We start from the raw sequence: 24803 nt of genomic DNA, 5'->3' as shown, positions 1-24803 counted from the left end.
GGGAAGTGGGAAAGGGAAGGTTTCTCCTTCTCCTGCCTGCTTCCTGCCCTGGCCATCCCTCCCCCTGGCCTGGCCTGGCCTCTCCCAGGAGAGGCTCTGGAGCCGAATGGATGAAGCTGAGTGCAGGGGCTATGCTGGGAATTTGCCTCCCGTGAGCCCCCTGGGCTGGGATGGTTCAGGCTAAGGATGCTCTGGGGGAAAGGAGCTCTGGCTGGAGGCGAGGGCCATCAGGGCACTGAGGAGTAAGTGCAGCTTTGGATTCATTCAAGTCATCCATCCATCCATCCATCCATCCATCCATCCATCCATCCAACCAATCCACTCGATAAATACCTGACTCCTTAGCAAGTGCCCAGCCAGTTTTAGGTACAGGGATACAGCAGTAAGCACAGGAATGATCATAACCAGCTCTCTGGGCCTGCAGAAGGACTGGACCCCCACTTGAGACCTGGCTTCTGTGCCTGTTTTCCCACCTAGGCCAGGGACCTTGCCTCTTGCTTCCTCCTTGCCCCGTCTCTGTGCATGAGACCTCCCGAGATGAGTACCAGCCCCCGGTGGTGGTGGGGAAGGTGGAAGTGGCAGTGACCACACGGTGGAGCCATCACTGGCCCTGGCATCATGGGACTGGCTCCTTTGGGCGAGACCTGTGTGCCGTGGGATCCCACGACCATGCCACTGGGGAAGAGGAGATCCTGGGGCCTCCGCTGCCTTCAGCTGTGGGGCAAACAGTGGACATGGATGCGAGGCTTGGGGAAGAGGTGACAGTTGAGACCAACCTGGGAGAATGGCTAGGGTTTCAGGAGGCTGAGGCGGAGAGAGGAAGAGGGGAAATGAGTTACCTGACCTCCGAGCCTCATCTGCAACATGGGGACGATCCCCAGGGGAGGGTTCAGCGGGGTTTTGTAGAGGGAGGTGTGAGTACCTAACGTGGTGGACACCATCTAGAAGGTGGTCAATACATGTCTCTTCTGTCATCCAGCACTAGAAGAGAGAAGGATTTGGAAGTTTTATGAGCTGCCGGGTCAGGGTGGGCAGGGGCGGCTCTCAGTGAGTCAAGCCATGTTGGCCGTGGCTGGAGTTGTCCATAGGCCCTAGGTCTTCATTTTCCTACCTGTAAAGTGGGGACAGGGTAGCTTTCCAGCCCAGTGCATGTGCAGTATGATGGAGGGGATCTATGGAAAGGCCCTGCCCCTCAGAGAACACTGGGATGTGTTTGTCACCTCATTTTCCTCCAGTGACAGGCCTGTCAATATCCTGGAGTCTTCAAAAGACCAGAAAGAACCCCTCCCCAGCCAACAGAACAGCCCCTGGACTGCTGAGGGAGACTCGAGGAAACTGGCCTTTGTACCCTCAAAGTGATCTCTTTATGTTCACTCCAGCCTTCCTTCCCCTTTCAGCCTTAAAGGGCCCGGGCGTAGGATTCTGCCAGACCTGGATTCGAATCCAGGTGCTGCCATTTCCTAGGCAGTCTTTGGGCAAGTCATTTGGTCAGCCGTGGGCTGGGGCTGAGAGCAGGGTTTGCGCAGGCTGAAAGGAAATAATGTCCACAAATCTCTGACTCAAAGTAGGTGCACCCGTCTCTTGGTGGCAGACAGTGCCTGGCCTGTCCCTTCCTGCTGCCCTCTTTGTTTCTGTTGGTTCCTCTGCCTGAAACACCCTCCCCACTGAAACCTTACTCTTGTGGGCAGACCCAGGGAAGAGGGAGGTTGTGCTTGGGAAGCAGGTGTTGAAATCTCCGTGCCAGCAACTTGGTTGACCAGTTCTCAGTTAAGCTGAGTGCTCCCTGGCTCTGGGTGGGTGGGGAGGGAATGCGGGTGTCTGGAGTGCCATAAGAAACACATCGCCCACCTGGCCCTTCACGCCAGTCCTCAGAACGGTCCAAGGACAGAGCTTTTCTGCATTGTCAACACTGGAGCTGGCTGAGCCAGGTTTTCTCCACCACTGCTGGGAGGGATGTCAGGGCGGACGACAGGCTCTTCAGTCAAGCCAGCTGCTGTCCACATTCGGGGTCTGTCCTCAACCTCCTGGGAGCAGGCCAGCCGGCTGCCAACCCAGTCTGGCTTTGGAAATAAAAAGCCCATGAAATCATTTGTGCAAGCTCATCCTGGGGGTGTGGTGTGTGCAGCTCAGGAAACATGATTGAGATGTGGTAGGGCGGAGGGGGTGGGGCAGAACTCGGGGAAGGAGGGGAGAGGAGAGGTGGAGGGGCTGGGTTGTGTGGTCTTCAGAGCCTGGCCACTCAGTGCCATCTGTAACCGAGCATCACTAGGGAGCTGTCTGCCCCAGCCCTCGCCTCCTGAACCAGGATCTGCATGGTAATAAGATGCCCAGGTGATTGGTGTGCACATTCTAGGCTGAGACTTGCTGCTTTAGAGACTGGACTGGCTTTGAGTCCCAGCTCCCTGCTTGCTAGCTGTGTGACCTTAGACAAGTCACTTTACCTCTTTGAACCTCAGCTCCCTCATCTGCAAGATGGGCTTAGTTAGAAATTCTTTCCCCAGGAGGGTTAATAATCCACATTAAAGCCAGTGATGTGTGTCCAAGGCAGTGAGCCGGGTGTGTGGCACCCAGACCGTACCCCCCAGTTAATGGTTGCTGGTGCTATTGCTGTTATTTTGTCTGGAGAGCCAAAGATCTGGGCTCCCGCTGTCACCTTGGGTGGATTTGGGGCAAGTCTCATTCCCTCTCCGGTCCTCGTTTTCTCCATCTGTACAAGGGGTCTATTGGCTCCTGCCTTGCCTTCCTCATGAGATGGTTGCTCAAAGGAAAAGTGAGGGGTGCTGGGCCTCATTCCAAAGGGTCCCTCTGGGGAATGGGAAGTGTCAGGGAGGTGCCCCTGGGTGCCTGCATCCAAGGGAGGAGCCATGTCATTCTTTATTTTTTGTGCCCTTCTTTGCTACTTCTGTTCTTGCTGCAAGATGTGTTAGAGGGCTGGCTCTAGACGCCAGGCTGCAGTCAGAGCCACGCTGGGGCTCGCCTTTGCACCTGCCCTGCTCAGTGGCTTTGGAATTGAGTCGCCTTCCCCACTCTGAGCAGCGTGGCCAGAAGAGATGATTCAGCTTGGGACCTGTGCTCCAGCCTTCACCCCCGAAGGAGGCCCCAGATGCCTTGTGCTCCTGGGCAGGGGTGGAGTGGCTTGGGAACTTTCCCCCCATTGTGATTCCTGTCCCCAACGTGGGGCCTGCTCTTCTCGGCGAGAGATGTCCTGGGACCGGTCCTAGCCTTGCTCCTGATATACTGGGTTATCTGGGCAAATGGCTTGACCACTCGGCCTCAGTTTCCCCATTTGTACAATGAGGGGAGGTTCAGTGAGATGGTCCCGGTTGGATTAGGCCCTTAGGTTCCCTCCCTGCCCCCTCTTAGCTTCCTCTGTGCCCTCTAGCCCTGGCAGGAATCCCTTGCCCTCTAGGTCTGGACCCTGGAACCCACGCAGATCTCAGCCTAGCAGCTAACGCTAGGGCTGGGAAAGGCTGGAGAAAAGGGGGAGAGGGAGAGAGTATGTGTCCTCCAGGAGCCCTGGCCGGGGCTATCTCCTGTGGGAGAGAGGAGGAATTTTCCTCTGTGTGTGCAAACAGTATCCGTTTTCTCTCGTTTCCAAAAGCCGGTGATGTAACCAGCTCTCCACCCCTCCCTCCCCTCTGGCCTATTTTTAGCTGGCCCCGACAGTATCCTAAAAGGGTTCCAGACTGCCCTGCTCCGAGGCCATGTAGGGAGGGTAGCAGTCGGGTGAGGAAGGAGAGAAGCTCCTCTGTCTGTCCCAGGATGGACAGACATCCCAGTAGGGAAAGAACCTGCCCCCAACTGCCTCCAGGGAGGGAGGAACTGTGTTGAAGGAGCTGGGTTAGGGCCTTCAGGCTTTGACAGTTCCTGGGTCTATGAGGAGCTCCGCAAGGGGATTCTGAGCAACCAGTCTGGAGCCTCCCCACCTGGGTTTCAGTCCTAGCTCCACACTATCTCACCCTGGCCTTGGGCTCAGCTTGTGCCTCTGGGCCTTGCTTTCTGCACCTGGGATAATGATGGGACCCACGCCATGGGTTGTTATGAGGATTGAATTAACTTCATGTAGAACAGTGCCTGGTACAAAGTAAGTCTCAGTGAAGGTGGTTCTGGAATTGGTATTATCATCCGGCCCCAGGGAAGTGCTCCCACCCCTTCCTGTGGTTAGGGGCAGGGGGGTCCACTGAACCCTCCTCTGCCTTCTCCCCTCCCGCTTTTCCTGTTCAGCTTCGGGCAGTATGCATGTGAAAGTAGTGGTGTGGAAGCCCTTGGAACAACAGGGCCTGGCACATAGTAAACGCTAAATCAGTGGGAACTGTATTTATTGAGTTTTGTTTTAATGTAATAAAACAAACCTGGGTTTGAATTCCAGCCCCACCCACTGACTCACTGTGTGTCTTTGGGCAAGACGTTTATTTAACCTCTCCGAGCCTCGGTTTCCACAACTGTAAAATAGAATGATAACACCTACATAGGAGAGTTCTGTGTTGGTTTGGGTAGGCTATAGGGCATCGCAATGCTTAGCACAATGGGTGCAAAGAAGAGCCTGAGAGTGGAGCTGGCTGCAGCGTGGCTTCTAAGGACTGGCTTTGCTACTGCATCTTGCAGCAACAGCAGAAGCAGCAGCAAGCAGTGCTTGCACAGCACTTTACAGTTTGCATGCAGGCAGGTGGTGGTCCCTCCCACCCCTCTCTTCGTGAAGTCCTGGGCTCATACCTTAATGTGGCGCTTGTCACCACCAGCTGGTACTCTGGTTATATATCAGCCTGGCTGTCCTCTCACGCCACTCCCCTAGGCTGGGAACTCCCAGAGGGCAGGGAGGGATGGATGCCCCAATGCACCTTCCTTGCCCAGCTCAAGATAGGCCCCAGGTGGGTGTTGGGGTTGTGTCTGAGGGTTGGACTGGCACAAGGAACTCACCTTCTGACCACCTGTTCCTCTTGGCTTTTGCAGATGGGAGGAGGAGCTCGCCAAGCGCATGAACCTTCAGACCATGGTGGACACACTGCAGGAGGTAAGAGCCCTCAGACATCCCGACCAGGAGAGGCATGCCAGAGAGCCGTGTGGCCAAGGGGCACAGTCTTCATGCGGCAAAGCCAGGACATTCTTGCACAGCCCCTACTCTGTGACCTCCTACTGCCTCAGTCTCTCCTTTATGGAGCCAAGAGATCTCTTCCACTTCCTCTGCTTGGAAGCTAGGAATGGACCAGCACAGTGTTGCACAAGAGCTCTGATGCAGGGGTTGAGAAGCCTGGGTCCGGGTCCCAGGGTGAAAGTCCCAGCTGCTGTATGAGCTGGGACCAGTGACCCTTCTCACCAGTCACTGTCTCCCCACCTGAGGCTTGGACTAGGTGGTCTGTAAGCCTCCAAACAAGAAGGGTGCCCTCGGTTGGGCTGAAGGCCTTGGAGAGGGCAGGTGGGCACGTCACAGGTGGGCTCCCAGCCTGAGCAGGCTCTCTGTGGTGGGCATTTGGAAACATTTCCCTTGCTGCTCTAGCTGGAATCTCTGCATTCTAGGCTCTGCAACTCCCCCGCCTGTGGTGTAACCTGAGCAGCAAACTTCATCTTCTCAGCCTCTATTTTCCTCTCTGTCAAATGGGAACAAAAGTAGCAACCCCCTGAGAAGGCATGAAAAGTTCCTCCAAAAATGTCTAGAAATTGCGTTCTGATACCGAAAGCATTTATCGTCTAAGAAAGTTAGAGACAGATTAAGATAATTGCCAATGGGTAGAAGGAAAAGTTTGAATGTCTCCCTTTCTTTTATAATGAAAGTGCTTTTTTCTTTATAAATTTAATGGGTTCATGGTCAAATATGTGGAAGCTATAGAAAAGCACAAAGAAAATACAAATGATCTTCAGTTCCACCCTCCACAGTTGAAAAACTGGCGTGTGACCTTCCGATCTTGTCTGTGCGGATGCACACCCACGCTCTTTAGATGCATGTTAGGTCGACACATGTGACATTGTCATTTTTGAAAAAAGAGATGGCCCAATATTGGCAATTTCACACGGATTGATCTCATATTTTTAATGTAATAGGATTGCTTGTTAATTAACCTGCTCTTTTAATACCTGCCATGGATTTTCCCACGTAATAGATAATCCTTTGGGAAGTGTTTTAAGCAGTCAGCAGTGTTCAGTGGGGAGCCAGGCAGGATGAGGTCCTTGGCGCCCCTTCCCTGGCATGCAGGTGCCCAGGCTGGGGTGGACATCGGGTGCCTAGGGCTCTGGACTCAGGTGTCCAGACCCTTCTATCCCCAGAGGACCTGGCCCCTCTGAAGCCTCCCCATCTCCGTCCCCGCAGGCAGCACAGGAGGCTGATGCCATCCAGGAGGAGATGAACGAGAAGATCGAGCGGCTCAAGGCCGAGCTGGTGGTGTTTAAGGGGCTTATGAGTGACGTAAGTGCCGCCCGCCGCCCCTGGGTGTCATGACCTCCCCACACCCATCATGCAAAATGCTTCATTCCCTCCGAGGCTCTGGAGCTCGGCTTCTAGTTAGAATCCTGGCTGGCTGTGTTTGACCGTGAGGATGACGGATGCATTGGATGCATCAGAGACCAGGCACCCTCCTCCCACCCCCTCCCCACTTCCGCTTCCCTTGGTCTGAGTAGAGATGCATTAATCTGCCGCTTAACCCATCCCGCCCTCCCCCGGGCTCCCCTGATGGTCTGTGTGTGTTTGCTCCCACTCCTTCCCAGCTCGCCTTGATGAGGGCAGGCCTTGGTGTCTGGGTGCAGTGGGGTGTCTGGCAGGTTGGGCCTGGTGCCGTCTGGTCTGTGCGGGCCTGAGAGACTCGCAGGCCCAGCGGCCTTCAGCAGGGTTGCTCTGTGAGGTCAGGAAAGGCCGGCGTGCGTGTCTTTTTGACAATCTGGGGCCCCTCTGAGTATCCGTGGGTGGGGGGAGCTATTGGCAGCAAAGGGCTTCTTGCTGCTGGGGACCCAGGTCTCCTCCTTCCAACAGTGGGCAGTACAGGGGGAGACCCCACCAGAAGGCAGAAGGGGCCAGACGTGGGTGAGTGAGCCTGGCATGGCTCCCGGTGTGGAGGGGCATGAAGCTGGGTGAGGTTGGTAGAAGCCTCTCAGGACCCTAGTTGGAGGCCACTGGGCTCCCTCTCACTTGTGTCCAAGGGGATCCACCCTGTGGTCCTCAGTGACTCCCACTGCTGGTCGTGGGAGGCATCCAAGAGAGAGAGAGCTGCCTGTGTCGGGGACAGGTAGGGTGTGCGGGCGGGAAAAGAAGGGCTCTCTTTCTCCAGCGGGAGTTTGGCTTTCTTTTTTCTTTGCTCTAACAAAGTAAACATGGATCCTGTGTCTGCTGGGAGGATGCCTTCCAGCCCTTAGGGAGAGCAGCACACACGGTGTCACACTGGCCCCCGACTCCCAAGGCCCCGACCCCATCCCACCCTGAGCAGCGCCGCAGCCCCCCACTCCACGGAAAAGCCTAAGGCACCCTCGGACTCTGGAGGCCTCCCCGCACCATCTCTGCTGACACCTAGGGGTCTCCCCACCTCTCTGCCCAGCCCCCCAGGCTTGCTCCATCCCTCGCTCATGTAAACCCTGCTGTCCTCCCTGCAGCCCATGACAGACCTGGACACAAAGATCCAAGAAAAGGCCATGAAGGTGGACATGGACATCTGCCGCCGAATCGATATCACGGCCAAGCTGTGCGATGTCGCACAGCAGCGGAACTCGGAAGACGTGTCCAAGATCTTCCAGGTGACTAGGGCTGCCCTGCTCACCAGCCAACTCCCCGCTCTCCCAGAGCAGCCCTGGCCTCCAGCCCTGCCCAGCCAACCCCTGTTTCCCTCCACATCCCACTCACTCCCTCCCCTTCCCCGAGAGGCAGCACTACCTGACCCTGTGGCCTCCCCAGGTAAACGTAGAATCAGGCTCCCCTGGACTCATAGGCTCGTCTGACTGCTTCATCCTATGGCTGGGGAGACCGAGGCCCAGAGGATGATGTGCTGTGCTCAAGGAAGGAAGTGGCAGAAATCAGTCTCCTGCCCCTCCAGGGCTTGGTTCACCAGCCTACACTGTACCCACTGCACCATTTCCTGTTCCTTCCTCTGGGTGCTAGAACTGGGCATCATCCCCACGGTTGGGGAACCCTGGCCAGGTTATGGGGAGAACTCGGGGAGCTGGCCTGAGCTCTGGTAGAGGGGCCTCAGAGTTCAGAAGGGGAGCTGTTGGCCTCTGACTATTTTTCATTCCCCCCTAAAGAGGCTCTCGATACCCCCCCGACCTAACGTGCAAGTGTGGGTGCCCCCGAGAGACGGCGATCAGGTTAGCGCCAGTGAGGCTGTCTTCTGGAGAGGGCTTGGGGGGCCAGTCCAGCCGAATGAGGCACATGTCATTCTCCAGAGGCTGCTTCTTGAGTTTCGGGTTGTGGTTTGGCTTTTGCTTGAGCCCAGGGCAATACGGTGTGTTGTCGCTCTGTGTGTGTGACTCTGACGTCGCTGGGCCAGATCCGGGCCTCCCTGGGGCCCTCTCTCCACCTCCATGCCTTCTTGCTGTCCCTCTGCCGGGAAGCAGGGGAGGCCAATGCAGGCTTCGTTTGCTCGTGGCTTGTCTGCTTGGAGTGGAAGCTTTTGGTGAACCTTGGCCCGCCTGTCCTTTGCCTTTGCATGTGAGCAGGAGGGCTCTGGGCAGCATGGGGCCGTATGGCCTTTGTCAGGGGTTCTCCATCTCTCTGGCTGGCTCTGAGATATCCCAGGTGACTCTGTGTCCTGGTCTGGCCTGCTCCTCTCTCCAAACTGTGGGGTTGCTTCTGTGGTAAAAGGGCGAGCTGAGCCGGCGCACCCACCAGGCCGCCCAGGGCAGGGAAGAGTCCAGCCCGTCTGTGTCCCCTTGCATGTCTCCCACCTCACGCTTCCTGCTAACGCCGCCTGCTTCTTAGAGGACCTGCACCTTTCCTGGCACTGGCCGGCCCCAGTCACGCTCATCATCCTGTGAGATGCCGGCTCCCTTCCCAGTTCACCCCTCCCCTCCATCCTAGCCGAGCCCCCCAGTTACCTTGATTGCTTCCTTTCCGGTTCAGGTGGTCCCCAAAAAGAAAGAACGTAAGGTGGCTTCCGATGATGACATCTCCGAGCAGGACGGGGAGGTGAACCGGTTCTCGGACGACGAGGTCGGCTCCATGAACATTACCGATGAGATGAAGCGTATGTTTAACCAGCTGTGAGTATCCCCGTGGCCTGCACACTCTCTGTTTCCCCGGATTGCTTGGGCAGGGGCGGTGAACGGGAAGGCTTGGGCTGAGAGTAGCCTGCAGCACTGGAAGAATTTGGATTCATTTCCTTTTTTTTTTTTTTTTTTTTTGAGACAGGGTCTCACTTTGTCACCCAGGCTGGAGGCTGGAGGGCGGTGGTATGATCACAGCTCACTGCAGCCTCAGCCTCTTGGGTTTAGGGATCCTTTCATCTCAGCCTCCCAAATAGTTGGGACTACAGGCATGTGCCATCATGCCCAGCTAATTTTAAATTTTGTTTGTACAGACAGGGTCTTACCGTGTTGCCTAGGCTGATCTCAACTCCCTGAGCTCAAGCGATGCTCCTGCCTCGGCCTCCCAAAGTGCTGGGCTTACAGGGGTAAACCACTGCACCCAGCCAAGATTCATTTTCAACATTTGTAATTTGGGAAATTTCATATGTTCAGCCTCTCTTGGAAGCTTGAAGAGGTCAGGCATTGCTGAACCTGGGGCACAGTTTAACAGGGCTGGATGGCAGCTGCTGAATCTGGACAGGTGCATACTCTTCCATTCACCAGCGTCCTTTATGTTCCCTGTCTACCATTCTCCTGCCTTTCCTTTGAAAGCTTCCTCCAAAAAAGCGGTGGGAGAATGGGTGTTCTTGCCCATGAGATACAGGGGCTGGGCTGTCCCCTCCCTGGTCATGTGTAAACATGTCTGTGTCTAAGGATGTCATGAACCCAGAAGGGGCAATGACAGATGTGGTCTTATTTGTAGGCTTTTTTTTTTTTTTTTTTTTTTTTTTTGAGACGGAGTCTGGCTCTGTCTCCCAGGCTGGAGTGCAGTGGCCGGATCTCAGCTCACTGCAAGCTCCGCCTCCCGGGTTTACACCATTCTCCTGCCTCAGCCTCCGGAGTAGCTGGGACTACAGGCGCCCGCCACCTCGCCCGGCTAGTTTTTTGTATTTTTAGTAGAGACGGGGTTTCACCGTGTTAGCCAGGATGGTCTCGATCTCCTGACCTCGTGATCCGCCCGTCTCGGCCTCCCAAAGTGCTGGGATTACAGGCTTGAGCCACCGCGCCCGGCCATTTGTAGGCTATTTTTCTTTTCTTTTCTTTCTTTCTTTCTTCCTTTTTTTTTTTTTTGAGACAGAGTCTCATTGTGTCACCCAGACTGGAGTATAGTGGCGAGATCTTGGCTCACTGCAGCTTCTGCCTCCTGGGTTCCAGTGTTTCTCCTGCCTCAATCTCCCAAGTAGCTGGGATCACAGGCATGCACCATGATGCCTGGCTAATTTTTGCATTTTTAGTAGAGGCAGGGTTTCACCATGTTGTCCAGGCTGGTCTCGAACTCCTGACCCCAAGTGATCTGCCTACTTCAGCCTCCCAAAGTGCTGGGATCACAGGCCAGAGCTACCTCACCTAGCCTGTGGGCCATTCTTGAGCAGACCTTAGCCAGACCCACCTGCACTAGTTTGCCTTTGGTGGGCTGGCTGTGTTGACCACACGGCTTGCAGAAATGGCTCCTGACGTTCACTTGGACGGGGCCCCACAAATGTCACTTTGCTGACTCCAGACGCCCAGCCTAGGAGATGGGGTCTCACTCGCCTTTTGTAGACAGGGAAACTGAGACTCTGAGAGGAGAAGGGACTTGGGCAACGCCGCTCAGCTAGTATGTGGCTGAGCTGGGATTCAGAGCCAGGCCGCCTCCCACACTAATGCACTCTCAGTAGGAAATGCTGCTTGGGGTGGTGGCAGGGTCTGGGCTGGGTATGGTCAGTGGTGGGCGAACCTGCTGGTGCCAGCTCTTAGAAGCTGCTGTACCCACTCCAGGCTCAGTGATGTCATGTTAGTACCTTAAAATTTGCCATTGCAGGAAATCGGCAAATGCTACCAATCAGAGCTCTGGGAGGCTCTGCCACCTCCTGAACCCCCCCAGAGAGGGCATGTTCCTTCTAGCAGATGCCTTTGACATCACTTGTTTCAAAAGCCAGGGGCACGGGCTCTCCTAACCTTCCTGCAGAGCTCTGAGGCTGGCTCAGAATTCCATAGTCCAGAGCTCACTCTGCCTGGCCCCTCAGAGGGGCACACGTGGAGTTAGGACAGAGCTAGGCCTCCAACTCTTGGTCCAGTGCTTTGTCCCCCATGCCACACTCGGAAGAGAATTCTCTCTTCTGTCCCTATTCTAGGCTGACTTTTAAGGTAGACAGGAGGCAGGGGCAGGGTTGGAACTGGGTGGGGACAGGAACTCTTTTGCCTGATACTTCCTGGACCTGCCATTCCTTTGAAACAGAACTGAGATGGGAGCTGTATTTTAGGGGTTTGCTATTTAAGGGTGATAAGGAGACCCCTAGATTCTTGATTCCTCTTTTGATACCCCCCCATCTCATATTCTCATCTTTTGCTGCCTGCCAAGAGGGGCTTTTTTTTTTTAGACAGCCTTGCTGTGTCACCCAGGCTGGAGTGTGTGGTGGTGTGATGTCAGCTCACTGCAGCTTCCACCTCCCGGGTTCAAGCAATTCTCCTGCCTCAGTCTCCGAAGTAGCTGAGATCACAGGCACGCACCAACACACTCAGCTAATTTTTTTTTGGTACTTTTTTAGTAGAGACGAGGTTTTACCGTGTTGCCCAGGCTAGTCTCAAACTCCTGGCCTCAAGTGATCCACCCGCCTTGACCTCCCAGAGTCCTGGAATTACAGGCATGAGCCACTGCACCCGGCCAATAGGGGCTTTTGGAAAGAACCAGTGGTTGGGTCTAGGTTTTCTGAACATTGCCCTGGGCATTTCTGAGCCTAAGACAGGACCGTATGCCCTGGAGACCCCAGGCTGGGTCCGCGTGGTTAAATTAAAGGGCTTCTCTGAAGAAATTATTGTCCTCGCTTTTATAAAGTCCCCAGGGCATTGTTAAGCTGACCAGGAAGAGGGTGAGCTACAAAAGGAGACAGATCAGAGTGGAAGCCAGGAGGCCCCACGGGCAAAGGCTCCAGTGTGTGCAAACAGCATTCAGATCCAAGTCAGGCGAGGCTGGCTGCAGGAATGGGCGCCTCAGTGTTGATAAAGCTGAATTGGGTTCACTATGGAATTAGATTTAGCTGGTTGTGAAGTTACCTAAGTTAAAACAATGAACCCTCTGATCACTTTGATCACCCCCCACCCCCATTCTGCAGTTCTGTGTAGGTCACCCTGACCCCACCACAGGCGGGGCCCTGGGCCTTTCCCGTGGACATCTCCGCCAGCTGTGGGCAGGACCTACCTAGCCAGGCTGCCCCTGGCCAGATCTGATGAAGTGTTTGAGTCATGCAGCCGTGTTTTGTTTTGATCCAAGTCGGTTGTTTGGCCTTCAGACCAAGAAGAAGAGGGGGAATGTGCAACTCTTCCCCGGCAGGGCCAAGGCTCCTCCTCAGCCCCACCTTGCAGATTTGTGAAGTGGGAGTCTCTTCCGAGTTCCTTCTCTGGCCCGTCTTTCTGTCCTTTCCAGCTTCCTATCCCTTGGCTGGGGTTTCCTTCAGATCCCAGACGCTGGGAAGGAAGTGAAGTCAGGAATCAAGTGTGTGATGCAGTGAGGGCTGGACCCTGGTGACTCCAGACCACACGGCCCTCTCCAGCACCCGCCCCCCAGCTCAGGACCCTGGACTCCTATGGACTGCTGTGGGAATGGCTTTTGGAGGGGAGCCGGCCCTGCCTGACTCCAGGGGGCGCTCAAGGCAGCTTTTTACCAGACAGCCTTCTTGGGACCTGCCCAGTCCCCAACCCAGTCCATTGGGAACACTCATTGCCCCGGAGGATCCAGGAAGGAGTTCAGGGAGGGCGGGCAATGGGGAGAGCCCTGGGAGGGCAGCCTGGAGACAGGGTCCACACTGTCGTGTGCTACCGATGCCCTGGGTCAAGTGATTTCACTCCTACAGACTCAGCCTTCCCCTTGGAAAGAGGGGTATGTTGGATGAGCTGATCTTTAGGTCTCCTCCAGTTGGAGTAACCAATGCATCTTGGGAACCCCTTAGTCCCAGGCAAACCTGCATGGTTGGTTAACCTACTTCTGGTTCTAGCCAATAGGGAGGTCTTGACATCTCCCAGGCTTTGAATTCAAATCTCGTTTCCAGCATGTATTGTTCTAGAAGGCCACTCAATCCCTCTGAGCCTCTGTTTTCTCACCTGTGAAATGGGAATGATAGTTATGCTTACCTCATGGGATTGTTTTGAGGGTGGAATTGTTTTGAGGGCGTTGCATTTTACTGCATGCTTAGTGGCTGGCCCAGTGCCCAGCACCTAACAGGTGCTTGGGGAGTGTCTTGATGGGGAGGAAAAGGCTGTAGGAAACATTTGGCATTCTAGCCTGTTTCTGCTACATGCTAGCTGTGTGACTTTAGACAGTTGAGTTATCCTTTCTGAGCCACCATTTTTTCATCTGTAAAATAGGAATAATACCAACCTTCCCAAATTGCAGAGAAGATGATATTATATTGAGCATCTCACTCAAACGAGGGGCTCAAGAAATAGCTGTTAAATGAATGAGGAAAATTGCAAGATTGGACTTGGAGGAAAATATCTTTAGTCCCAATTAATTAAAGCCTGACATTAGAAAAAAACCACATTTTTAATTGTACAAACAATACATAAATACATTCTGCATTTTAAAAGAGTTAAACTCCTTTTGGATATGGCGAATGTCCCCTTTGGCTACTACCCCTGTCTTTTCTGAGGACAGCCTTGAAGGTGTGTACCTATTGGGCAGCTGCCCCTTTCTGTCCCCTGTATGGGTCCCTGGAGCCTGGCTTCTGTTCAGTCATGCCCTCTGGTGTCACCCCCACAGGCGGGAGACCTTTGACTTTGACGACGACTGTGACAGCCTGACGTGGGAAGAGAATGAAGACACGCTGCTGCTCTGGGAGGATTTCACCAACTGCAATCCGACCATCGACCTGCAGGGCGAGGTGAGCCCGGCACCTGGCTTCCCAAAGGCCAGGACTAGGGACCTGGGGGGCACCTCCTTTCAATGGTCCCTCATCCCTGTTATTTTCCTACAGCCCTCACCACCCAGCTAAACTATCCCCTTTGGGCCGGGCACGGTGGCTCACGCCTGTAATCCCAGCACTTTGGGAGGCCGAGGTGGGCGGATCACCTGAGGTCGGGAGTTTGAGACCAGCCTGGCCAACATGGTGAAACCCCACCTCTACTAAAAATATAAAAATTAGCCAGGCCTGGTGGTGTGCACCTGTAATCCCAACTACTCGGGAGGCTGAGGCAGGAGAATCTCTTGAATTCAGGAACCAGAGGTTGTAGTGAGCCGAGATCGTACTCTGCACTCCAGCCTGGGTGACAGAGCAAGACTCCGTCTCAAAAATAAATCAATAAATAAAATAAACTGTCCCCTTTGTTCTATTTCCCCAGCAAGAGGAAAACTTGGGCAACTTGATCCACGAGACCGAATCCTTCTTCAAGACGAGAGACAAGGAGTACCAGGAAACGATAGGTCAGATCGAGGTGAGGGCTCGGGATGTGGAGCCCACTTGTGAGGCTCTCCTGAGGTCCACGTGGTTGAGACCCTGGCGACCAAATGCCCATGTGTCATGGGCAGGGGCTGGTAGAGTGGGACAGGCATAGGATTGGGAGTCAGGAGGCCTCAGGGGTGACTAACATATTTCTTAGGGCCTCAGTTTCCTAATCTGTCAAATGGGGGTGGTGATCCTTGCCTGCCTCAGAGAATTAAAAAGAATATATGTAGTTGAGAAGACGATCCCATAATAACCACAGAGCTGACATTTGAGTGATAGTGAGTGACGCAAGGTGCTGAGTACACCCGGTATCCTTACCTCCACCCTATGCAGTAGGCACTATGCACCCCTTTTACAGAGGAGGAGATGAGGTTGGAAGAGACCAAGTGACTTGCCCAAGGCCTTGCAGCCAGGAAGCAGCATTGAAGTACAATTCTTTCTGGCTCCAGAGGCTGTGCACATGATCATTTCTATAAATGACAGTCATTGCTATTGTGCAGGAGAAAGGGAAGCCCAGCTCCTTCCCTAGAGGAAGTATCACTTGATAGAGGACAAGAGCCAGAAACATGAAAAAGCCTTCAGGATTTTTGTAATCAGGTCTGGATAAAGGAACCCAGAGATACCGAGTTCTCAGAACCGGGTGGGGCACATCAGAGCCAGGCTGCTGCTGGGATTGCTAGGCAACCATTCCCCTTTGGCCAGAAGGAGTTCTAGGGGACGTGGAACCATGTGCAGAGAGCAGAGGGTGAGGGAGGTTGATGTCCAGAGGCCGGGTCCTGATGGTGTGGTGTCCAGTGGTGGACTCAATGGCACCATCCCTGAGGAATCCAGGATGGGAGGTTGCTGAGGCTTCTGCCATGAGGATGACTTGCCCTCACCCTTATTCCTCATTGGTTCCTCCCAGCTGGAGCTGGCCACAGCCAAGAGTGACATGAACCGACACCTGCATGAGTACATGGAGATGTGCAGCATGAAGCGAGGACTGGATGTGCAGATGGAGACCTGCCGCCGGCTCATCAAAGGCTCCGCAGACAGGTACCCGCCTGTCCTCCCAGGGGATTCAGCTATGGCGTCCTTGGAGGGGAATTCCCAAGGCTGCAACTCGGCCATGTTTCATACTGCCAACCTATCTCTCTGTCTGTCTGTCCGTCCGTCCATACATACATCCAGTGACTGTTAGCACACCTATGTGCTAGATGCCTTACATATCTAACCTCATGCAAGTCCCACCACCACCCTGCCCCTTGTTGATTCAATAGATACTTGTCAAAGGCCTGCTCTGTGGAAGACGGTGGGGCCGGTGAGTACAGCCCTCGCCCTCAAGGAGCCGAAGCCCCATTTTCTGCTGAGCTGGGAGCGAGGAGGCGGACGGGGCATGCTCCTGTTTGCTCACAGAAAGTGATTTCCCTTCCTTTGCCATCTGTTAGTCTGTTCTCATGGTGCTATAAAGAACTGCCTGAGACTCAGCGTGGTGGCTCACACCTGTAATCCCAGCACTTTGGGAGGCTGAGGTGGGAGGATCACTTGAGCCCAGGAGTTCAAGGCTAGCTTGGGCAACATAGCAAGACCCCATCTCAAAAAAAAAAAAAATGCCTGAGACTGGGTAATTTATAAAGGAAAGAGGGTTAATTGACTCACCGTTCCACATGGCTGGGGAGGCCTCAGGAAACTTATAATCATGGCAGAAGGCGCCTCTTCACAGGGCAGCAGGGGAGCGAATGAGTGCCTAGCAAAGGGGACACTCCCTTATAAAACCGTCAGATCTCATGAGAACTAACTCACTGTCACGAGAACAGGATGGGGAAACCGCCCCCATGATTCAATTATCTCTAACTGGTCCCTCTCATGACACGTGGGGATTATGGGAACTACAATTCCAGATGAGATCTGGGTGGGAACACAGCCAAACCATATCATCTTCTTCCAACCCAGGACCTGTCCCCAGGAGACTGACATGTGTCAGGCATGGCACACAAAGCAGAGCCCCTGCCTTCAAGGACACACAGCCTTGTCGGGGGACAGCCATGCTGAGAATGAGCTAATATGCAGAGAATGCCTGCCACACAGCACAAATACATTGTCGTTGTTTTCCTCGTTTTGCTGCATTACTGTATGAGAGGGAGGGACAGCCCTGTGGGGAGCAGATCTGTGTGCAGGGCCGTGGCCTTGCCTTTCAGACCTTTAACTCCTTGAACCCGCAGAACCCACTGTGGTTATCTCCATTATTCAGACAGAAGAGCAGACACTTAGGCAGGTTAAACAGCTTGCCCAAGCTCCCCCACCCCCAGCTCATCTGAGATAGAACCAGAACTGCAGCCCAGTGATGTTAACTGTATCCTGCATAGCCTCCTTTTGAGCGCTGAGTCATCCAGGGTTTACTGAGCACCTACTATGTGCCCAGACCTGGGTTAAGTGCTTGGAGAGTAACAGTCAAACTTGATCCACGGTCCAGCTCCCAAGGGATTTTCTTCCTAGAGAAGTCAACACAACCAGACCAAGTAGGGGGCGGTGCAGGGGGTTACCTCGTGAGCTTAAATGATCTTAAGGATAGCTGAGTGAGGCAGGAGCTCCGGGCGAGGCTCCTCTAAGGGTAGATATTATAGAAGTGGCAGCTCAGCCTTCCCACTCCTTGACCCTTCAGAGGTCCAGGGCTGCTCTCTGAATTTCCCCACTCTCTTGTGCTTCTCAGGAATTCACCGTCCCCCAGCTCCGTGGCCAGCAGCGACTCAGGAAGTACAGATGAGATCCAGGATGAGTTCGAGCGGGAGGCAGATGTGGAGCCCATGGTCAGCTGATGACTGAGGCCCTGCCAGCCTGGTGGTCTTGGTGATGGGGCCCTGCCACCTCTCCTCATGGGTCCAGGAAGGCCCCTTGGAGTGGGGTTCGAAGCCGCACCACACAGACTTTCTCTGCCCTCCCTTCTCTGGAGGCCCCGAGGGACTGCTGCTTCCTTCCTTCCTTCCACACCACCAACGGGTGCCCCGTCTCCATCCCCCACCCACCCAAGGAATGGTGCTGTCAATTTCTATTGTTCTCCACATTACAAATGCAGACTTCTGTGCGGACTTTGCAGTGTTAACTGTGCCTTCTCCCTTAAGCTGAGCCACTTTGAGCTCCAAAGAATTATTCCTAGCAGGTGTTTTTATACAGAACTCTAAGGTGAGGGCCGGGCCGGCCGGCCGTGGTATAATGTGGTTTCTGCCGTCCGTCCCACCTGCTCCTCTGACTGGCCATGGGCTACGCCCTCCCTTCCTCCTGAGCCAGCCCAGACCAGCCTGGGGCTTGGGGTGCTCTGCCAACCCCCAGGAAGGAGCCGCTTGCCTCTGTGAGCTTTCTAGGCCTGGGTAGGGACCACCCCAATTTTCTCACTCCCTGAAGGAGAGAAAGGTGGAAGGAAGGGAAGGAAGACACATTTTAATTTTTGGGGGATCGAGTGGCAAAGTTGAAGGGAAAAGGCACTGTGAGGGAAGGCGGAGCCTCACTGTGTTTAAACTACTATGCAAAAAACAAAACAAACAACAAAAGCAGCTTGCCTTATATCATTGTGGAAGGCAGAACCTCTCCTGGGCTCCTGGCTTCCCCCTGGAGCTGGGAGGGAGGCCAGGGTTAGGGTGATCTGTGTCGCAGCACTGACTGGGTAGCGTGGGTTTGGCTGAGGTTGGTCAGGAGGCCGGGGTTCCCGCAAGGCACTGGCCTGCCTGACCGCTTGCTCTCTTCGGGGCCTCTGCGGGTTCAGGGCAGGGACCAAGGGGGTCTTTTATTGCCCTGATAACTTGATGTTCTTCCCTCCGTCGCCAGTCAACAATAGAGGGTTAGAGATCTGTAATTTCTCTGTGAGAAAGTCTGAAGGGGCCAGGCCCGGTCTCTGCTCCCTTCTACCCGCCTTGGATTAGGACTGTCCGGCAGTTGCCTGCTTTTGGCCGCTAGCAGGAGAGAGGCCTGGTGGGCTGCTGGCAGGGCAGGAGCTGGAGTGAGGGCCATCCTCTTTCTGCTCCTGGACACACACAAGCCTCTCTCAGCAATTCCCTTGACTGGCCAGTCAGGGTGTTGATCTGAGCCAGTATCCCCCAAGACTTGAATGGCTTGAGTGGGCCTGCATTGAAGGGCACTGTGTGGCGACCCTCCCCCTTCCAAATCTCAGCTTGGAGCCAGCTGAGCAGGCTTTGCTTTATTATTATTTTTTAACCTTTTTTACCTACTGCAATGGGTCTGTTGCCAATTTTAATTTTTTGTTGTCCCAGGAGCTCCCTCTAGTGGTCAAAGTAGCAAAATGTGCCCAAGGACTAGAACTTGGGTCCCTCTGCCTTGTCTGGAGGCAGAGGAGGGGGATCTGGGTTTGACTGGGATTGTGGTCCCCAGAGGTCCAGGGCCTTTAAGGGTCTTCTCTGTTTTCTGTTTCCCCCACCTGTGTTACAGTCTTAAAAATACTGTACATAATAGATACACGTAGAGAGAGCGTGAGAATGTGTTAGTGACTACGTGTGATGTAATTTATCACGATTTGGTGGCCTTTGTCATGAGTTTTTTCCTTTGTTTTATGTTGCTGGGGGCACCTCCCACAGGTCCCCTGCGGCAGTCTGGCTGTGACTCTTCCATAGTCAGCATCTCCTGTTAGCCAAACAGTTCCCTTTGGCAGGTACTTGGAGGGACAATGGTTTTGGAAGAGAGATGGCTCTTCTCTCTCCTCCTCACTGACCCTTGTTCTAAAGGTTACAGGGTTCAAACATACCTGATTCTTGTTGTTATTGTTGTTGAATTTTTATTTTAACCAAAGGTTATCAGAGCCAGTTGGGCTTGAACCTCAGCTGCTAAAAAGATTTTCCGTTTCCACGAGGGCAGGAAAACATCTGCCCTCGTGGGTCTCCTCCGTCCGGGGCTGAGGGAGGCGTTGGACAGTGTGGTGTGGGAGTTTCGTGGGCAGCGTGGAAGCCAGCCCTGGGTTGTTCCCCAAGGTGGTGGGAGGGTAACAGACATATCTTTAGAGTTAAGACTGTAAGGCAGCAGTGTTAGCGTTGGAGGGTAACAGGTTACTGTGGTGATCGGTGTCCGGCGGTATTATTTTTACTTTCCTCCTTGTATACATAGGTCATTTGTCTTTGAGAACTAGGGTACTCTAGGGAGTTTGAAAATGGCAGGAGCCAGAAAGAGATCCTGGCCTGAAAGTCCCTTCCTGCTGGCTTTTAATATCTGCTCTCCTCTTGGGAGTGAGGACTTGGGGCAGGTGGGTGGGAGAGGGTAAGCCAGAGTGTGATGGGCCTGCCTCCTGGGCTGGTTCCTGGGTCCGGCCTGCCTGACTGCCTGCCTCTCCACCACATGCTTTTTTCAGTTAATGCCAGTGGGCTGTGCTTGTCCCCTCACCATGAGCCCACAGCTTGCCAAGAAAGACCCCAAAGCTCGCTGGGGCAGCACCAGTCCTAGCTGGGACGAATTGGTCCATCCTTTGTAAAGCTGTAAATACTTCGTTTTGACTTTCTATTTCTAAGCCCAGTGTCATATTGACACTGGTATTTTAGAATTGTTCTCAGATGGGCTCTCCTGCGCTGCCCTCTGTCTCCTATTTTTGGGGGTTTTATACAAACAGAGGATTGGGGAGGGATAGGAAGACTAGCATCCATTTGGCTCCCTGGTTGGTTGTGAAATACACACACACACACACACACACACACACACACACACACTCTCTCTCTCTCTCTTCTGAGACTCCAAACAGAGAAAAATATTATTGGCCAGCCAACATTTTCTTTCTTGTCTTGAGAAAATGTCGTGAGGTCCCTGAAGGACCAAATCCATCACGGACTAACTCTGTGGGTAGCACTCAGATGACCTAGGGAGAATTCAACCACTTACGCTTGGAATGGGAGGAGAGGGGGTGGGGTGGGGGAAGATTATAAGATGTAACTTAAGCTAAATGTAATCTATTTATAAAGCAAGAGACTCTCATCTATTTTTATGAAAGGAAGGGTTTTTTAATCTAGGGTAGGCAGTTGTGGTAGCCCAGCATTCTCCTGTGGACGAGAAATGGTGCATGTTGTTGCCAGATTGAATAGAACCCATTCCCCTCCCCATGCCTCGTCTTCTGTCCTCACTTTTGGTCATTAACACCCATGAGCAGCTTCAGCAGACTGTAGGTCCCACTTCACCCCATTCTCCTCTCCTCTGACCCCTCAGTTTCTGGGAAGTCTTGGGGTAGGCTGCGGGAAATTCAGAAGTGTGGTGGATGGGGGAGGGGACAAGGCACACTAGGGAGGGGACAAGCTGGGCTCTGGGGGTGGGCTCTGATGAGTCACTCTGACTCTGGTCTGCCGAGATCCATTTCCAACTCAGCTGCGCTGGGAGAGGGTTGGGAGGCAGCAGAGCACGGGTGACAGTGGGAGTACATGACTTCCTTGGAGCCTGGGCCTTCATGGGTCCCAGGTGGTCAGGCAGCTGGAGTAGGAGTGGAAATGGCATAAGATGCTCATAGCTCAGCCCTGGCTGTGCCTACGCCAGGCCAAGCCTGGGATACAGTCCTTGCTGTGCTCCCCCCAGGGTCCTGGGGGAGGGATCAGGGTGCTGGGGGTTTCCTAGGACAGGGGTCTTCCCCCTTGAGACACCAAGCTCTGGCTCTGGAAGAGCTGTCTCCTGAAGTAGGGAGTCTGGAGGGGGCTGGGTGGGTGCAGGTAAAGCCAGATTCTCTCTGGAAGGGAATTTTCTATGAATGGATGATTTCCAGGCTTAGGGTGGGCTGTGTGTTAGTTCTGGGCAAATCCCTCACCAAGACCCCTCCCTCCCAAGCCCTCAAAGAAAGGAGGCAAAGCCCTTCCCTGCAAGACCCCTTGTGGACGTTTCTGCATCTACCTGATTTTTAGCCCCATCCAGGGAGACTTTATACCCCATGATTCCATCCTGCCCCACCGTTGCTGTTGTCTGCCAGCTGGGTCTAGCATCACAGGGAAGGGGGGTTTATACTCACGGAAAGACTACTGATCCTACCGGAAACCAACCTGTTTACTGTACTGTTGTAAATATCATGCCCTTTATATCCTGTATATTGGCTTCTTTTAAATAAAGTCAAGTGTCTTAGAACTGATGGTGCTTTTTTTTGTTTTTGTTTTTAAATAGAAGATGAATCTGCTGTTGGGGGAGGGGTAAGAGGACTGAGGGTCACAGAAACACTCAAACTCATTAGCTAATTAGCCATAAAATAGGGGATGTCATATCACCTGTTACATTTGTAGCTCACAATAAAAGCTTTGGAAGATGATAAAGCAGGAATCATTACACACATTTTACTGAAGGGGAAGAGAGGACCCGAGACATCACAGGCTCAGTAACTGGCTTGGCCTGGTTTGGAACTGATGGCCTTTTAACCACAAAGTCCCCATTTCTCCAGGCTCTCCAACGTGCCCACAGGAGGTCACCTTCCCAGGCTCTGGATTTGACACTATCCAGCGTTCTAGTTTTTCTTGTTAATGGGCACGTTCAGGGCAACATTGCCCTAATGTGAACTGAGCCCACCTGTCTAGGGTCTTCTCCAAAGATGAAGACAAATAGCCGCCACCAATTCCAAGCTGCTTTTTGCCATTCCTAATACTTGGCACTTTTCCCTCTCCAACTCTTCATTTAAATGTTTAAATTCTCCCAAAGTATCTTAAATGGTGTAATCTGGAGAAAAAGAAGTGGCCTAAGATCATGGGGGCATTGTGAGTTGGCTATTATTACCTCCGTTTTACAGATGAGGAAACTGAGGCCCGGAAAGGATATGTAGTCTGCCTGGTGCCCTACTGAGGAACCAGAATCAGCATCGGAACTGACTCCTAAGCAGATGCCCGGTTCATGCTGCTGGAAGAAATATAAACAAATTAGAAGAGAGAGTAAGGAAACGTAACATTACTTTAGGAATGGATTGAGTCCCTGAGACCTCGTCATCAGAGAAGACTTCAGAATCCAAGTTTTAAATAGCATTCCAGTGTTTACCAAGCACACAACATTTTGGAAAGCTGACATTTTTACTCGAGGGTAAAAGGCTCAGGAACAACTGGTTTTGCGGCCAAAGGCTTTAAAATGAAAAGCTAAGCTTTGGCCAGCTCAGGTTTTATATTGCATTGATCGTAATCTGCAAGAAAGCTAAGAAGCTGGCCGGCGCCGGGCCTGGCGGATAGGTGGAGGGCGGCTGGGTCCTGTCCAATGAGGCTGGAAGGCAGGCTCATTCCAGCCTCATTGCGTCCCCCTGGAAGCAGCAGGGGGCTGGCCGCGCTGTGGCCCTGCGGGGTCGAGGAGTCTGGAAGCGGACAGGTTTCCGGCCTCGCACAAACCACTGGCAGCTTGAAAGAAGTCAGGGGGACGCCCACCTGACCCGGGGCGCACACTAGAGGGCCGGGCGCACACTAGAGGGCCTTCCGCCTCGCTTCAGCACGTGTCCCATTCCGGTTATCTCATTGGCTCTATTCAGCCCCTCTCTGCTCCACTTTGGGAGGCTGCAGCAGGACCGCTCCGTTGATTGGTTCAGAAGCTTTGGTGTGTCACTCTGACTGGTCGGAGGGGTTCACGCCTCTCGGGTCATACCATAACGAGAGGAGGGGAAAACGCATGCATTTCAGGACTTCGCTTTCGGGTTCCCTTCCCCTGTGTTGTGTTTTGCCCCTATTATGGCACAAAGAGACACTTTTTATTAGCCGAAGCTAGATATAGTGGAACTTCGGGTGATCTCGAGCTCGGAGGACAGCCGGCGTGATCCGTTTCCCCCCGCAGATCGAGGTGGTGCGCTCTGGACGGGGCTGTGCATTCTAGCCTCGCCTGGGCGGACGATCCAGCAAACAACTCCGCAGCGACCCAGAGATGCTGCTGCCGGCGTCCGCGCTCCTCCGCGCCCTCCTGTCCCGTCCCTGGACCGGAGCCGGGTGAGTGAGCACGGGGCTCGGGGCAGCCCGAGCGCGCGCCTGGGGCCCGGGAGCCTGGGAGTCACTGGGCGTCCCCCGCGCCGCACTCCCTCCCTGCCGGACCCCCAAGCTGCTTCGGTCACCGCCGGGTTCCTCAGGGGCTCCCCTTCGACCCCCACACAGGCCTTTCTCCCACTGAGATCCCTTAGCCTCCTCCCTCAGGTAGTCACCTTACTTTAGCGAGGGGACCCCTCTCCCGAATCCTGCGACCGAGTAGGGTGCCTCGGGAGCCCTGCAGGTTCCCACGCTCGGAAAGTAGCCTCTGTAGTCACTCGTCTCACTCCTAATACTGGATCTTCTCAATTTGCGAGCTTCCCCCGAGGGGCACCTCTATTTTTTTAGCACACCACACATCTCACTTCCCCCACCCTCGTCCCACGTTCAGTGCGCCCATCCCGCCCCGGATTCCCTGAGTCCTCCTCTCCTTCTACCAGGATATCTGCCTCTCTCTTTTCCGCTCCCCTCCGCACCCCGCCGCCCGCTTTTTTTTTTCAAGTTAAATGTTGGACAGAAAAGAGGGACTCCTTTCTTCTTGTAGGTGGAATAATCATATTTATGGAGTGCTTATAATGAACCAAATGCTGGCCAGGCACTTGGCAGGTGTCTTACCATGAGGATTAAGTGGTTATTACACGGGGAGTACACTGAACAGTGCCCAGCACAAAGGCAGTGCCCGGTTGTGATTATTGCCATGATCATCATCATTATCACCTCTTTTTAAACTTCTCACTCCTGTGAGGCAGGTATTATTCCAAATAGTGGAGAAACCCAGGAGCAGTTCAGGGGTGGAGCTGCCCTTCAAATCCAGATTTGCAAACCCCGACATTGTGGAGCCGGGTGTCTGGATCCTTGCCCACTCAGTGACAAATATTCTCAGAGAGCCCTTCCAGCTCGGAGCTAGGTTTGGAGAGGTGGGTGGGACACAGACCCTGCCCCGGAGGGGATCCTAGTCTGGCGGGGCTGCGCACCTGTGGGTCAGCTCCTCCTCCCATTTGAGTTTTGTTTGCTTGACCTCCGGGGCTGTTAGCGGCTGTCTCTCTCCTGATGAGCTGTGCCCTTTCTGAGTTAATCAGTGGCCCTCTCCCTTCCCCCAAGGGATGGCATGGTGGTGCCCTGAACACAAGTGAGTTTCAACCCTGCTGTGTGTCCTCTGTGTGTGGGGAGGGGATAGGAAAGGGTGCAGGAAGAGGACATGAGACAGAAGAGTTCC

General features: G+C 53.9%; 2 protein-coding genes across 2 annotated transcripts in view; both read left to right on the top strand.

The window, feature by feature from the left end:
• Window positions 1-21744, top strand: part of IFFO2 (intermediate filament family orphan 2) — a 50371-nt gene extending 28627 nt beyond the window's left edge. The window contains exons 2-9 of the mRNA XM_030912941.1: window positions 4951-5011; window positions 6302-6397; window positions 7573-7713; window positions 9035-9174; window positions 13994-14114; window positions 14572-14664; window positions 15580-15710; window positions 17365-21744. Of these exons, the coding sequence (XP_030768801.1) occupies window positions 4951-5011; window positions 6302-6397; window positions 7573-7713; window positions 9035-9174; window positions 13994-14114; window positions 14572-14664; window positions 15580-15710; window positions 17365-17470 (889 nt within the window). The 3' untranslated portion in view covers window positions 17471-21744. The remainder of the gene's footprint in view (window positions 1-4950; window positions 5012-6301; window positions 6398-7572; window positions 7714-9034; window positions 9175-13993; window positions 14115-14571; window positions 14665-15579; window positions 15711-17364) is intronic.
• Window positions 21745-23212: 1468 nt separating this feature from the next.
• Window positions 23213-24803, top strand: part of ALDH4A1 (aldehyde dehydrogenase 4 family member A1) — a 32033-nt gene continuing 30442 nt past the window's right edge. The window contains exon 1 of the mRNA XM_030942845.1: window positions 23213-23554. Coding sequence (XP_030798705.1) covers window positions 23493-23554 — 62 coding nt within the window. The 5' untranslated portion in view covers window positions 23213-23492. The remainder of the gene's footprint in view (window positions 23555-24803) is intronic.

Source organism: Rhinopithecus roxellana, chromosome 12, assembly GCF_007565055.1.
Source record: "Rhinopithecus roxellana isolate Shanxi Qingling chromosome 12, ASM756505v1, whole genome shotgun sequence".
Lineage (NCBI taxonomy): Eukaryota > Metazoa > Chordata > Mammalia > Primates > Cercopithecidae > Rhinopithecus > Rhinopithecus roxellana.
Note: the sequence above shows the minus strand (reverse complement) of the source record. Positions and strands in the feature narration are given on the sequence as shown.